The 13,498-nt window shown below is 39.2% G+C and overlaps 1 protein-coding gene across 2 annotated transcripts in view; it reads right to left on the bottom strand.

The window, feature by feature from the left end:
• Positions 1–597: 597 nt before the first annotated feature.
• Positions 598–13,498, bottom strand: part of GALNT5 (polypeptide N-acetylgalactosaminyltransferase 5) — a 46,009-nt gene continuing 33,108 nt past the window's right edge. The window contains exons 6-10 of one of the 2 annotated variants that reach the window (XM_003795958.2): positions 13,117–13,234; positions 11,801–12,124; positions 7,087–7,167; positions 4,274–4,435; positions 598–799 (exon numbers count right to left, since the gene is read on the bottom strand). In XM_003795958.2, coding sequence (XP_003796006.1) covers positions 659–799; positions 4,274–4,435; positions 7,087–7,167; positions 11,801–12,124; positions 13,117–13,234 — 826 coding nt within the window. In that variant the 3' untranslated portion in view covers positions 598–658. The remainder of the gene's footprint in view (positions 800–4,273; positions 4,436–7,086; positions 7,168–11,800; positions 12,125–13,116; positions 13,235–13,498) is intronic. The other variant, XM_023516815.1, reaches the window with a different exon arrangement.

Raw genomic sequence — 13,498 nt, 5'->3', positions numbered from 1 at the left:
TGGAGGCCTTTTCTTCATCACCTAAAAGTTTCTCAACGGACTCAAAGTGGGAAAAAACACTGTGTAGAAATCTGGATTGCAATGTGCTGTCAAGAAGGCCATCAATTGTAGGTCAATACTATTTCAACTGTTAGGTAAACACGCACGGCATCTGCAAGGGTTTCACCACGGTGGTATCTGTGGGCATTGGAACTCTTCTAGTGATAAGAAGTCAAGAAGTGTTTGTTTAATTAAAAAAAAATAGCAAATAAAGGACCAGGTTCTTGATGCTCATACCTACTTCTGGGCCAAAAGAGCTGGTCATTACCAAGTCCAGGCACCAGAAGTATCATTGTTTCCCCAAGTACTTTTGTCTTCCTTGTTGATTCCCGGTTAGTTTGCTTGGGGAAACTTGCAGGATGACTTAGTTCCAGCACTGAGTGGGAAGCAGGCAATTCCAAAGGCCACACTGTGTTGAAGAAGGACTCCAGTCCAGGGGGACTGTTTCCCTGAGTTATCTTTTGGTGTTTCAAATATTGTGATTTATAAAAAAATATTCCATTCAAATCCTATTAAAATTGAAAATTTAAACTCCCACTGAGAAATACAGTCACCAAGTTCACTGGTGTTTTCACAGTATTTAATGGATTTTACTAGCAAAAAATATTAGTTCCACACTTCAGGCTTCATAATAGTTTTCAAATTTCCACTTTTGGTATGGTTTCACTGGGTCACAAGCAGCTACTTTCAGGGTCTTCTCAGAAAAACTGCCTTCCAAGCATGACAACTGATGATTGTTTTCAAAAACAATGTGATTCACCTGGAGAGAGAGAGGATCTGGGAATGAGCCACAGACTGTGCAGGACAACTGAGACATCAAGAAATGAAAACCAATAAAAAAGTTAAAGGCAATTATATTTTTGATATTTTAAAGAATTCTTCTGGATTAAATTCATAACATAAACCCAGACTTTGGAAAAGATAGAAATTTGTCTCTGTCTCAAACAAAGTTATCACACTTCTCCAACTTATAAGCCTCATAATTTTTCAGGAAACAGAAAAAGAATGATCTGATCATATGGCTGATAACTATATTATCTAAAGGGAAATAATTCCACATGACATTTATTATACTTGATGAATAATGGCTGCCTCATTGATGGTAAAGTAAAAACACTATGAAATAAAGCGAGTTACCATATTGTGCTATGTAAAACGCACACCTTTGTTTTTGGCCCAAACTTTCAGGAAAATGACCCTTAAGAAAGTGGTTGCCTCTCAGCTGGGAGAGGCACATCTGGTGAGGGCTAATGCTTCCCTGGCAAACATGAAGATCACACTGCCCTCCCACAGCAGCCACTTGCTCTATGAAGCTTCCCCTTCCCTCTCCCAAGAGCCCTTCTCTCCCCACCATGTCTGGGGCCACAGCTGAGATGGCCACAGGTAGGAGTGTCTAGGGACACTTGGCCTTTGGGCAGCCAGGCAGGCCTTGAGGCCTTGCCTTGAATGTCTATGATCGGCCCACCACTACCCCCTCTCCTGATTGAGGGCCTTGGCAGAGGCCATTCTCCCCTACTCCTACAGGATCCTGGATGCTCGCAGACTGGAACCCTGTGTGTCTGGTGGGTTCAGGTGTGAGGGCAGCACCCCACTGGGGACCCCAACTCCTGAGCCATGCTACTCATGTGTCACGAACAGCCTTATTTTCCCCTTAAAAATGTGGGCAAAAAGTGTGTGTTATATAAAGCAAAATACAGTAGTTAATTTCTGAAGTCCAGGTCTTAGAATACATCTTTGGATTCCCAAATCCTAGAAATGATGTTTATGAGCTCCTTATCTTAATCTCTGCTAGTACATAATGTACATAATACATGATGTCAAGAACCCAGATGTAATTAAGAAAAAGTCAATGATATTAAAGAGAGTTCTATGATTGCTTAATATTTATTGAATATCCTAGAAATGGTAGCTAACATATGTAGAACTTATTCATGGCTTTATATACTTCTTCACTCATAAATCCTCTCAATTACTTATCACTATGAGAAAAATAATCTCAATTACACACGTTTGAAACATTTAAACTAATTATCAAGTAGGGGTGATTTTCATAATAATCAAGGTGCTTCATAATAATAAAAGTGCTGCTACAAAGATATTATCACCCTTGTAGGACTTTGGAAATGTGATGCTTGCGTATGCTCAAGCTTTTGTAAAGGAGCTTGCCTTAGAGAAAAATCTTTCTGGATTTTCCACTATATTCTGCCAACAGATTGTAAAGAGGTAACCAAATAACTTGGTTCTAACCTGAAGACATTTGATGTGGGAACCAGTTGGGGGAGGAGCATTCCATGCCCCTAATTCTAGATGTCACCTCTCAGACTATTTCCTTTAAGCTTGACAAAATTCAAAATATTGGGGACAACTGACCAGAGGAGTATATAGAATTTTAACAACTCACTGGTATCCAGGGCTCCAACTCCCTGTTACACTTCCTCCCTCCATAAAGCTCATGCTCCCTAATTCTTTCTAAAAGGAGAGACTAGCTCCTGTTATTCATAGTTTCATTCTCTGCTTCTGTCATTCTTTATAACTTTCATATCATTGTGGACCTAAGAGGTTTAGTGTGAAGATCATCAAAAAACTGGAAGAAGAAGAAAACTGGCCACTAAGCCAGTCACCTGCAGGACACCGGGCAGCCTCCAAATGGGAGCCCCACACAGAAGGCAGCCGCGTAGCATGTCACCTCTCCTGGATACAAACGAGATGGGGGAAAGGCTTTCTAGTTTTGCCTTCTAATTCAGTTACTTTCTCTACCCAACCAGCTCACTGTTTAGGGGAGCCTGCTCCTAGATACTTTCTCATCAGTCTGAAATCTCTTCCACAATCCACTTCTGGAACTAAAGAATGCATGTCACTCTCTGTCTCTCTCTCTGTCTCTCATGTCACTTGTCACTCTCTCTGTCTCTTTCTCTCTATCTCTGCTTCTTTCTCTCCCTCTCTTCCTCCCTCTTTCCCTTTCCTCCTTCCACATGGGGTTAAGGAAGGAGAAGGTAATATGCAATTTTTTAAATAGATTTTTACAGACCTCATCAACACGATGTCAAATAAAATTAGCAGTGTATATGCTAGTAATTTCTAATTTTTCTGGATAATTCAAGAATAACTATTATAATTATAGAGAAAAAGAACTGTCCAGAAGGAATTGAAAAATAAGAGAATATCTAATGTGAGGAAAATTGGAGAATGGATAGTTTAGGGCGTGATTTTAGCTCTGAGTAGGAAGAAACCATGTTGTGGAGAGAACAGTCCCTGGCTGTGACATCAGAAGGAACAGAGGCACCCTAAGGAAAAGAGTGTCCTCTCTCTGGGGCCAGATCTGAGCTAAATGATGGGCTCTGTGTACCTATTTCAGTCAGTGGGTTTGGTGGCTACCTGCTGCTGCGATGATAGTAAACTTAAGATAGCAGTTCTGAGATCTTCCTGCCACACCAAGATTCTAAACCAAGATCTTACACCAACACTTAAGACTTGGTATCCTTTTAAAATATAATTGCAAACACCCAAGAGGACTCTGGGAATGAATCTAGTAGAACAGGGGTCTTCTAGTAAATGTTAACAACTGGACTTCAGGGAAACTATCCCGTGATCCAATAGCATCTGCTGGTTTCCTGGGTGAAAATTCCCATTATGGCTGGTTTCGAGCTCCCAAAGTATTCCTGCAGTCCAAGTTAGCAAGAAATGCACTCCATCGGCTCCCAGACACTGGTGAGAGTTGGCTCCGGCAGAACCTCTGGGAGCCCAGGGCTCTGGGAACCACAGGGGATTAGAAAAAGTTTCCTTGTCAAGAAAAAGTTTCCTTTTCTGGAGAAAAGGCAGAGTGGGGGAACCAGTTTATTTTACACTGCGAGGCTTGCAGGAAGCGCTGCCTCTTGCTTTCTCCATATACTCTCCGTATCCACTTTCCTGGTCACGGGTGAGAACAAGTTCTCGCCTGCCAGCCATATTCATCAGCATTGTTGATGAAAGCAAATGATAGCGGTGTCGCCCTAAGAATCTGGTGACTTCTATTTGAAATAACTCACATTTTGAAAAAGCAAGAAAGGACTTGACAATTGATGAAAATAATCTGTTTATCTCTCTGGGTGAACTTTTACATTGCCCCCCCACCAACACATTTAAAACTTCCAAGGGGCCAAGCTGGCAATAGGGCAGCATGTCTCATTTGAATTCAAAGTTAAATTTATGGTATATCAATTTACGTATACATGAGGACTATAAATATTTTGCTTACCAGTTCTGGATGAAAGACCGATGTTGATTTATGCAGCCACTTCAGCCCTTTGTTTCTGTTATCACAAGGATGCAGCCTTAGGGCTCCTTTCTCAGGCATAGGGGCCAAGCACCGTTCTCCCTGCTTAATAAGTCTCAACCAGGTGTAATTAAATTGTTGAAGCTGTGAGGGGTTTATGTAAAGAGAAGGTCATTTCAGGCAACAAATGGATAGGCAAGGCTTTATCAAACATTTTTGTTAGTGATGATTAATGATACAGGCTTTCTATCCGACATTTTATATTCAATTCTGGGTATTGCCACTTTTAATTCTGATAGGATAGGCAAATTTTTCTTATTTTAAGGTGGATAGCGGTTGTACCTATCTCAGAGTTTTGGAGTAATGACTCTCAAGTTCTTAGTACACTGTAAGCCCTTGAGAAATGTTAGTTGCAATAATAAAATTATAATATTTAGTACAATTAATACATATCTGTATATGGCTATCATTTCAGGTGTCCTAAATTCCAAAAAACCCTGGTGCTTAAAGTCCTGGAATGTTCAAATGATTTCCTGATTAAGGTTCTAAGTCATGGGTGGCTCCAGGGAGATCCCAACCCCAGCCCTGAATTTCTTTGGTGGAAATTATTATCTGTCTTACTTCAAACTATCTAGACAATTATATTCCTATTGCACTTCTATCATAGGAAAGGTTAATATCATTCTTTGCTAATAGTCCTTGAATCATCAGGTGGCCTCCAAGTTAGCGTTCTCCAGTTTGTAGGAACTGCTGTTGAAGACGCCCGATTTTATAAAGTTACCAGGATCTACAACAAATACTAAATAAGGTACTGAAACTGTGTTTGCAATTCTTAAAACGATTTTCTTTGGTTGTTTACAACCTAGTGTTATCTGCCTGGTCAATTTAAGGCTCTGGCTCTGTGAGAAAGTGGCTTTTCTTGTACTAACATGTGTAGAAATGTATTTGGAAGAAAACTCCGAATGCCTTTGCCTAAGGAATTTTTGGTTATATAATGGAAGTTGAACTCTGCTGGTTAGGTTAAATTACAGTAGTTGTGTTGGACCTTGACCCTTGCAAGGTAGTCCCTGAATCAACATGACCATCACATGAGAACTAGTTAGAAATGCTGACCCTCAGCCACATCCCAGAACCCCTGACTCAGAATCTTCATTGCAGCAAACTCTCCACGTGATTCATGTGCACATTAAAATTTGAGAAGCAGGGACGCATAGCATATTATAGGGAGCTTATGTGCTACTAAGGTAAGGTAGCTATTACCTTGAAAAAGGACATCTCAACTGGCTTAAAAGTTGAAAACTAAGGATACTTTTTAGGTAAGGTGAAGGATAGGGCTTGATGTTTCAACCTAAGATTTCATTCCTTTTGAGCTTTTGGAGGATGAATGCTATAGTCACTGGCTTAGTAGTAAGAGTCATTAATTCTGCCAAAAGCAAACCACAAGGGGCAGAAGCTAAAAATGAGGATTGAGATAAAAAAAGGAGATGGAGCTTTGTGGAGGGCAGAGGCTGTCTGATTCATACTTTTGCCTCCTGGCACCCCCCTGGAGAGACTGAATGGTTATCCAGAACAGAACTTTGGCTTTCAGTGAAATGCTTGTTACTTAGACACAAAAAGTCCCCACAATAATGCGTCCTGAAAGATTGCATCATTTAATCCTTTCCTTTCCCATAATTTGGACTAATTGTGGTTTTGTTTTACAATTTGTGACTTTATTTCCTCTATGAATTGTTAATAAGTGAAAGTTATTTCTGGCAATTGATTTTTTGACACTTTTCATTTCCATCTGTCTTCTCTCTTTCCTAATTAAGAATAAGTTCCCTTAGCTTCAGGTTTATAATCTATAGCTGAAATATAGCAACAGAAATACTCTTTTTTCTAGCAGCAGCAGCCGCAGCTCTTATTTAAGAGGTAGAGATGGTATGTGTTAAAAAATATAATCAATATCGCTAAGTCAAAACAAAGACTTGTCAAACCTACATTATCACTGCAAAAGCATTTCCCTACCAAAGAGGGTTCTGCAACTTTGGAGAGCTGATTTCTACTCACTAACCAATGTTCCTGTGAGTCCTATCTGGCACCCGAACCAGATGACTGTTTCCAAAGAACATAGAACTGTTAGGAAACATATGTTGGAGAGGGAAGTGTGATCACTCAGAGCTTCCCTCCAGCATGGTGGAAGGAATCCCTGTTCTGGGCTCCCTGGCCTTTCTCCCTCTCCTAACCACTGCGCTCAGAGGTTGTGGGAGTTTTGGGACGGAGATTTCAACCATGGATCATGGATTATGTGATTTTCATTACTCTTTGCAGATGTCGGAGAATGAGGAGAAAAGGTGGTGAAATCAAGAATAAACTCGCTCCCCTAGAAGGATTATTCAAAAATATGTTCTCTCTTTATTTTCTCTATGTATTAGGATTTCCTCATTTTGTGCTTATTATTGTTGCAGCTGACAGTTAAGGAGCATTATGTTTTGGGTTTTGTTCTACCTGCTTACCTAATCCCAGCCTCATACCCCTTCTAGAGGTGGCACTATTGTCATTATCATTTACCCAAAGGTTAGAAAATGTGCAAAATTAGCACTTTTACAAGTGCTGGAGACAGGATGAACCCAGTGGGTTGGACCCATCCCATCCCTTTACTTCTTCAGTCACTGTCTTTGCCTTAGGACATACAGAAATGGAGAGATTAAGTCTGTACTTCTCTTGGGCAAAGGTGACTTTCTCAGTTGGACAATAAATGTGTCATATCCTGTACCTGTCAACTACCAAGAGAAACCCCCCCAAGTTTAGCGTACCTTATGGCTCCCGTCACAGTCTTCTAGAACGGCTGTAGTGTTTTCAATGGCAATACATTTACCCAAGGCCACATTAATAAGCTAGGAAGTACAATAGAAAATAGAAGTCACAAAGACATATCTTAAAGCAGGACAAGACATGAAGACACATTTGTAAAACACAGAATATAAAACCATAATAAGGTTAAGAGATAGTTAATAGCTGCGCCTTGCTTCACACTATATGACTTTATTGGTTGCCATCTCTAACAGAGACATAATGTAATCTTGCTAAAGTACAGCTTCAATCTGTCAATTAGGCCTGTGATTCAGCTGCAGCTCCCACAAACAGAAGCTATTAATTAACCCTTGCCTGGAATGCTGAATAACGAATGAGCAAAAAGTGGCATGAAAAGTAGTTATTTTCTTGTCCTAAGGTTATCTGATGCATATATTCAAAGTCTGAACAAACACTTGCAATTTAATCAAAATAAAAGCCCTGGGCTATGTTCCCCAGCTGACCCCTTCAAGCTTTTTGACTGCTTGGTCACTGAATCATAGATAAATTGAGCCCTTCAAAGGATAGCAGATTCCCTGTCAGAATCTTCCTAATGTCTCAAGGAAGCTACAATTCATTATAGGAAAGTCATGAAAGCGAATACAGCACCAAGCATAAAGAAACTTTCTGGCAGGCCCCCAGGTTTTTAATGGATTTGCAGGGTCAAATATGGAGTTAGCTTTCTCTAGGTCACCGTTTAATATAGAAAAATGTTGATTTCCTTGTTCCCTTTGACACTGTGTACAGGGCTAATGAGATGGTGGGTTCGTAGTGCAATTTAGGCCTTTCAGATTTCTAGATAAGTCATGCAGAGAGGAATCTATATTACACATCCCAGAAAAGCTTCCTGAGGTGGGAGGTGTTGGGGGCCTTTGTTGCCAGGGACACTATCTCTGTCTCTTCATGTCCTATGGTGCCCGACAATGCGCTCTCACTCTGCTGCCTCTGGGTGCAGCCTTGATGCTGACAGTCACCAGATTCCATAACCAGGTGTGTGGCGGGTTGGTCCTCACTTTTACCTCCATAGCTTAGCTTTCAAGAAACTGAAGGCCAGCTTGAGGGATCACTAAATGTAGAAAAAATTAAAGATGACAAGGAAAACTGTAAATGTTGGTAAAAAAGGAACTTGCCTCCTCATTAAGATGGGAGAAAAATGTGGGCCTGGATGAGCCAATTGAGCTCTTCCACACAAAGGTGGGAAACTAAAGAGCTGGACCGTCGGCAGAACAGTGTACTGGGGAAACTGTTTACACATTAGCACAGAGAGACAACAGGGAAGCTACATCCTTCCTGGGAATTTGAAACCTTACACCAACCTTCATTTAGGTTGAAGTGAAAATGTATACTACTAGATTGGATAGGAACCCTCAGCAACAAACATTGACAATAGTACCAGATTGGTAACTCTTGATGCTCTTGGCATAGAAAACCACAAAGGAGTTCTGGAAGTATGGATTCTCCACCAAAAATCCCCTTAAAAAGCTCTCTTTCTGATTAAAAATGACAAATATGGAAGGGGACAATTCATCTGGGTCAGTGTGAAGGCAAATATGAAACTAATGAAGGTAAATACGTGAAACTTGGTAACTAGATGAAACTAATGAAGACGGACCTCACCAAAAACGTATTTTACATTGGATTAAACTGTTAGTGAGTAGTCCATAGTGTATCCTGATGCGTGGTCTTCCACCACCATGAACTTCAGGAAAGAGAGTAACCAGAAATGCATGAAGGTAGAATAATTCTGGAGCTTAAAGAAAGAAATTGCCCCAATTGTTCTCCTCCTTCTTAGCAGAGGGAAATATAAGCTCCTGCACATACATTTGTGGATCATGCAGAAAATAGTCTATCTTCAAACAAGTTTGGAACGCTCTGGTTTTCAGTACAGCTGAACAGGGTGGTCCTGCTCCCCAAGTTCCCAGAAACTTCAGAGGTTAATGTTCAGCTTGCTGGTCACAATGTAATATAGGTGTTTCCCAAATTTACTAGACCAGGGAATCTAATGGCAGCACAGCTAACACTGTTCAGAGCAGGGGAAAGCCCCAGTTTAACTGATTTCTTTGTGTTTATTTTGTACAATCCTTTCTTCCAAGAACCAAAAAGCGCTGGAAAGAAAAAGGAAACTTTTCTGTCTGGTACGTTCCCCTCTCCAGTTTCATCTGAGGATGTTTTCCTTCTTTCTTACCAGAAATTACTGGGGAAACTACTTTTATAAAAAAATAGAAATGATATATGGAGTGTTAAGGAATTATTCTTCATTTTATTATGAATGGTTTAAAATATTTTTCATTTTTATTAAAAAATTATGCCCATACTTTAACTGTTAACTATTTCATTCTTTTAAAAAATCAGATAGTATATACATTTTAAATGATCCATACTAAATTATTTCATTTTCCAATTTAGAAGGTGGATATAGTCCAATTTATTACAGAATTGTTAAACATGAACTATAGACTATTCACTAACAGTTGAATCCAATGTAAAATACATTTTTGGTGAGGTCTTTCTTCATTAGTTTCATATATTTGGCTTGGTAAGAAATAATTTGTTGTCATTAAAAAATACCCACAAAATTACCCCTGACTTTAAATAACTAAATAAATTTCAAAGGTTGAAAGAAGGGAAACCAAGCAAGTAACCCAAAGAAATTGCAGAGTTTACTTCAGTGGAACTATTCAAGACGATCTATCCAAAATATTGGTCTGTTAATCATATGTTGAACTACTTGGTAAAAGGTCCTAATTTTTTAAAGAAATGGTTATAATGCTCTCTACTGGTAGCTCCAGAAGGGAGCAAATATATCTTTATTCAAGTTTGTCTACAGAAAGGAAAACATAGTGAGGAAAATAGAAGAAATAATTTGTTGAAGGCACTTAACATGTTTTCTAGGTTTCTATATATTATAGTTTAAGCATCAGCAGAATGCTGTTTCATTAAGGAGAGTGCTTCGGAATTCGTGGGAGCTCTTTGACACAAGTTAGGGTCATGGTTGAACCAAAAGGTAGTTTTTTAGTGCCCTCTGGTGGTTCATGCTTAGTAGTGCTCTTGCTAAGATTCTGTTTTGTCAGGGTGGGAAAACATTACTAAGGGTGAGAATTCCTTTTTTCTTTTCTTGCTCAGGGATTTGACTTAAAAATTATAAATTTATTTTACAGATATATTTAATGTTTTGTTATATGAATAGTATATACAAATCCAAGGTGTTTGATAAAGTAGCAGGTTGGGCCACCTGAACTAGCTGGTATTCTATTTGGACTTATAAAAATGACAATTTTATGTAGTATGTTACATAATAAACAGTTCACATATACTTATTTATCAGTTGAGTTTTATGAAAACAAAGCAAATTTTAGACTGATTTCCCCTCTTTCAAACCCTCCCTGAACTTCCCTAACACTGTCAAAGGGGATGGCTTTGTTAAGTCCTTGTTTTCAGGCGATTTGCTAGGCAGAGGGAGTGGCTGGTTTATATAATCCACGTACTTGGGAGAACTGAGAAAACTTGAGCTAACAGCGTAGCCTTACTAAGGGCCAAGTTTGAGAATGTCTTGAATAAAAGAAAAAGAAAACTCTGGGGTGGTGCCTGTGGCTCAAAGGAGTAGGGTGTCGGCCCCATATACTGGAGGTGATATGTTCAAACCTGGCCCCGGCCAAAAACTGCAAAAAACAAAAAAGAAAGAAAAAAGAAACTCTTAAAGAAAACAAAATTAGGAATCTTTTATATTTATATATTAGAAAACAAGGAGTATTTATAAGTAAAAATTAAGTCAGAAATGAGCAAGATTAGAAATAAACATGACTGTGGCAGAGCCCTAGGTGAAGAATTGACTAATCCTTAGTGTGTTCTGTGGTTAATGCTTCAAGTCTTACCGCCCTCTTCACCTGAAGCTTCAATCCCACAGTGGATTTGGAATGGCCTTCCTCCAGCATCTCCTCTTTCTATAGTTTTCCTCAGACTTGTACTCAATCCAGCCTACCTGGTTTAGCTTCTTCCCTTTCATACCTTTTCTCGCGTCCTGGAATTTTATTTTCTGTTTTGTAAAAATTTATGTTGTTTTTAATCCCTCTTTGACATCTTCACAAACCCTAATTTAATCTTGCCCCACTCTTTCCTCCTTCACCCCCTGACACCAACATTCATCTTCTTTCCAGTTCCCGAATGCCTTAAACTTTCACCTGTCTCGGAGTTTTGTTCCACCCGGAGCCTCTCCCTAGCACTGTGTTCCCTAGAGCTTGGTGGACACTTGGTGTTTCAGGCCTGAGTTGCAAAGTCAGATTTCTTGACTACTCTGACTGAGGAATCACCACTGTGACAGTTTCCTAAATGAGAGCTTTACTATTTTGTGTTTACCCTTTACTTGATTATTTATTTTCTTTCTTCTCTACTTAACTTTAAGCTCCATAAAGAAGGAATCAAGTGTACTATCTTCATCACCCTGTGATCCAAATCTGAAATACTGCCCGGTGTATTGATACTCAATAGGTGTCTGTTGAATTAATCAACAAACATGACCTCAAGTTCACCTATATTCAATTGTCAGCCATGCTTTGTCCCACTGGCATTCGTTGCTGGCATTTATACATAGTTATAATATGTATAAATTCATCCTTTTCTACATGTTTTGGAAAGTTTTTGTGTTTATGGAGTGAGATTCTAAGTTGCCGTTTAACTTACCACACCACTGGCTCTCACAATGGGAGCCTTTAAGTCTGGAAAGACGTTCTCTAAGTACCACTTGAAACTCTTGCATTTCAGTTTCTTTCGCAATTCCCTTTGCTGAGTGAGGTTGCCGACCTCTAAGCCTTGGTCTATGAGGTGGTCCCCATGGCCGTAGAACAGCTCCTTGTACTCGTCCAGCCAGACCTCAGCCACGCGCACCAAGTTCCGCTCCACGGTCTTCATCCGGTCTTTGGGGAAGGAATATGGGTTGTCATTTCTGAATATGTGGCCCACTCGGGAACACGGAATGATCTCAATCTCGCCACCACACATCCACACCTGTAACAATTTGGTGATAAGCATCAGCTATCAAATGATCGTCCACAAGTCATGGGCAATTAACAATGACAATACACTAGCCAGTGACTTTGTTCCTCTGCTTGAAGTGTAATCTCAACTTTGAAAATTCTTTTGCTTTAGAAAATCAGATCTAATAGTTTACTCCCTTTTGAGTATTTCTGTGGACCATTTTCAGATTAGTAAAATACTCATATAATGTTTTCCTTTGCTAACCTTGAGTATAAACATTTTTCTTTCCTAAAAAAATCATCACTGAATCTCAGTGTATGAAATACATGAGTTCTCTTTTGGTGGAATCAGTGAAAAAATTATCAATGTTCATTTGTTTACTTTCCCCTTCTCTCATCTTGGGGAGATCCAGAATGTGTATGGAGCTAACTTAAACATCATTCTTCTTGATTGGAAACTCCAAAGTTAAATCCCTTTTAATGTAGACTGCCCAATCTCGTAGGAAAGCATTAGCTTTTTGGATGTTTTCTACTATTGCTGTTGCTAAGGCTTTCTTAAATGTTAATTAAAGACTGTATAACGTTTCCAAAGGAGCAAGGGGATACCAGTGGCCCTTGGTGGCCTGTTCTTGAAGTACTAATTTGTGTTTCTGTCATGAATGTTCTCCAAGATGATTCACTGTGGAAAGATTCCATCCCTTACAGTATATTGGAGAGATGCTCCAGGAGAGGTATTTTGTATCAATATGAATTCCACAACATTTATGCTGAATGGTAGATGTCATTACCCCATATTTAAAAGCAGAAATGGTGTTGTGAAATATTAGGGAACTCTAATAATAAAAATCATGACAGGAATTGATTTTCTTATATTCAATCTGGGATATGAAAAAATCCCGAGATTCTAAAATTTCTGTGAGATGTTCTCTCAGTGGTAGTCACATTTCTGATTAGCAAAAATGAAGCAATTTAGAAATTATAACTCTTAATTATAAAGATAATTCAAGAAACACTTGATAATACCTTGAAAGAGAGCTCCATATTTTCTCCACCCCAAACATCAAGGCCAGGGTCATATGTTCCAAGTTCATAAAAGTAATTTTTATCAATAGAAAATAACCCACCAGCCATGACAGGGCACCTACAAAGAGAAAATTTTGTTTTTAAAACTTGCACATCATGAAAGCTCATTTTTCAAAGTCGGTCCTTTACTCATTAGTGTTGAAGGTAGAGGCACTTCAAAAATGCTACCGTGTGTAGGGAAGTCTTGAGATAGAGTCACGAATAGTATATATACTATTATAAGTGACAAGTTCCCTGGTTTATGGTGGCAGAGCTTGATTAAGGCCAGCCAAAAAATGCAACATGGAATCAGGATTCTTTTTTTTTTGAAGACTAAGTCTCA

Source organism: Otolemur garnettii, unplaced genomic scaffold (assembly GCF_000181295.1).
Source record: "Otolemur garnettii isolate 467f Iridium unplaced genomic scaffold, OtoGar3 scaffold00098, whole genome shotgun sequence".
In the NCBI taxonomy this organism is placed as follows: Eukaryota; Metazoa; Chordata; class Mammalia; order Primates; family Galagidae; genus Otolemur; species Otolemur garnettii.
Note: the sequence above shows the minus strand (reverse complement) of the source record. Positions and strands in the feature narration are given on the sequence as shown.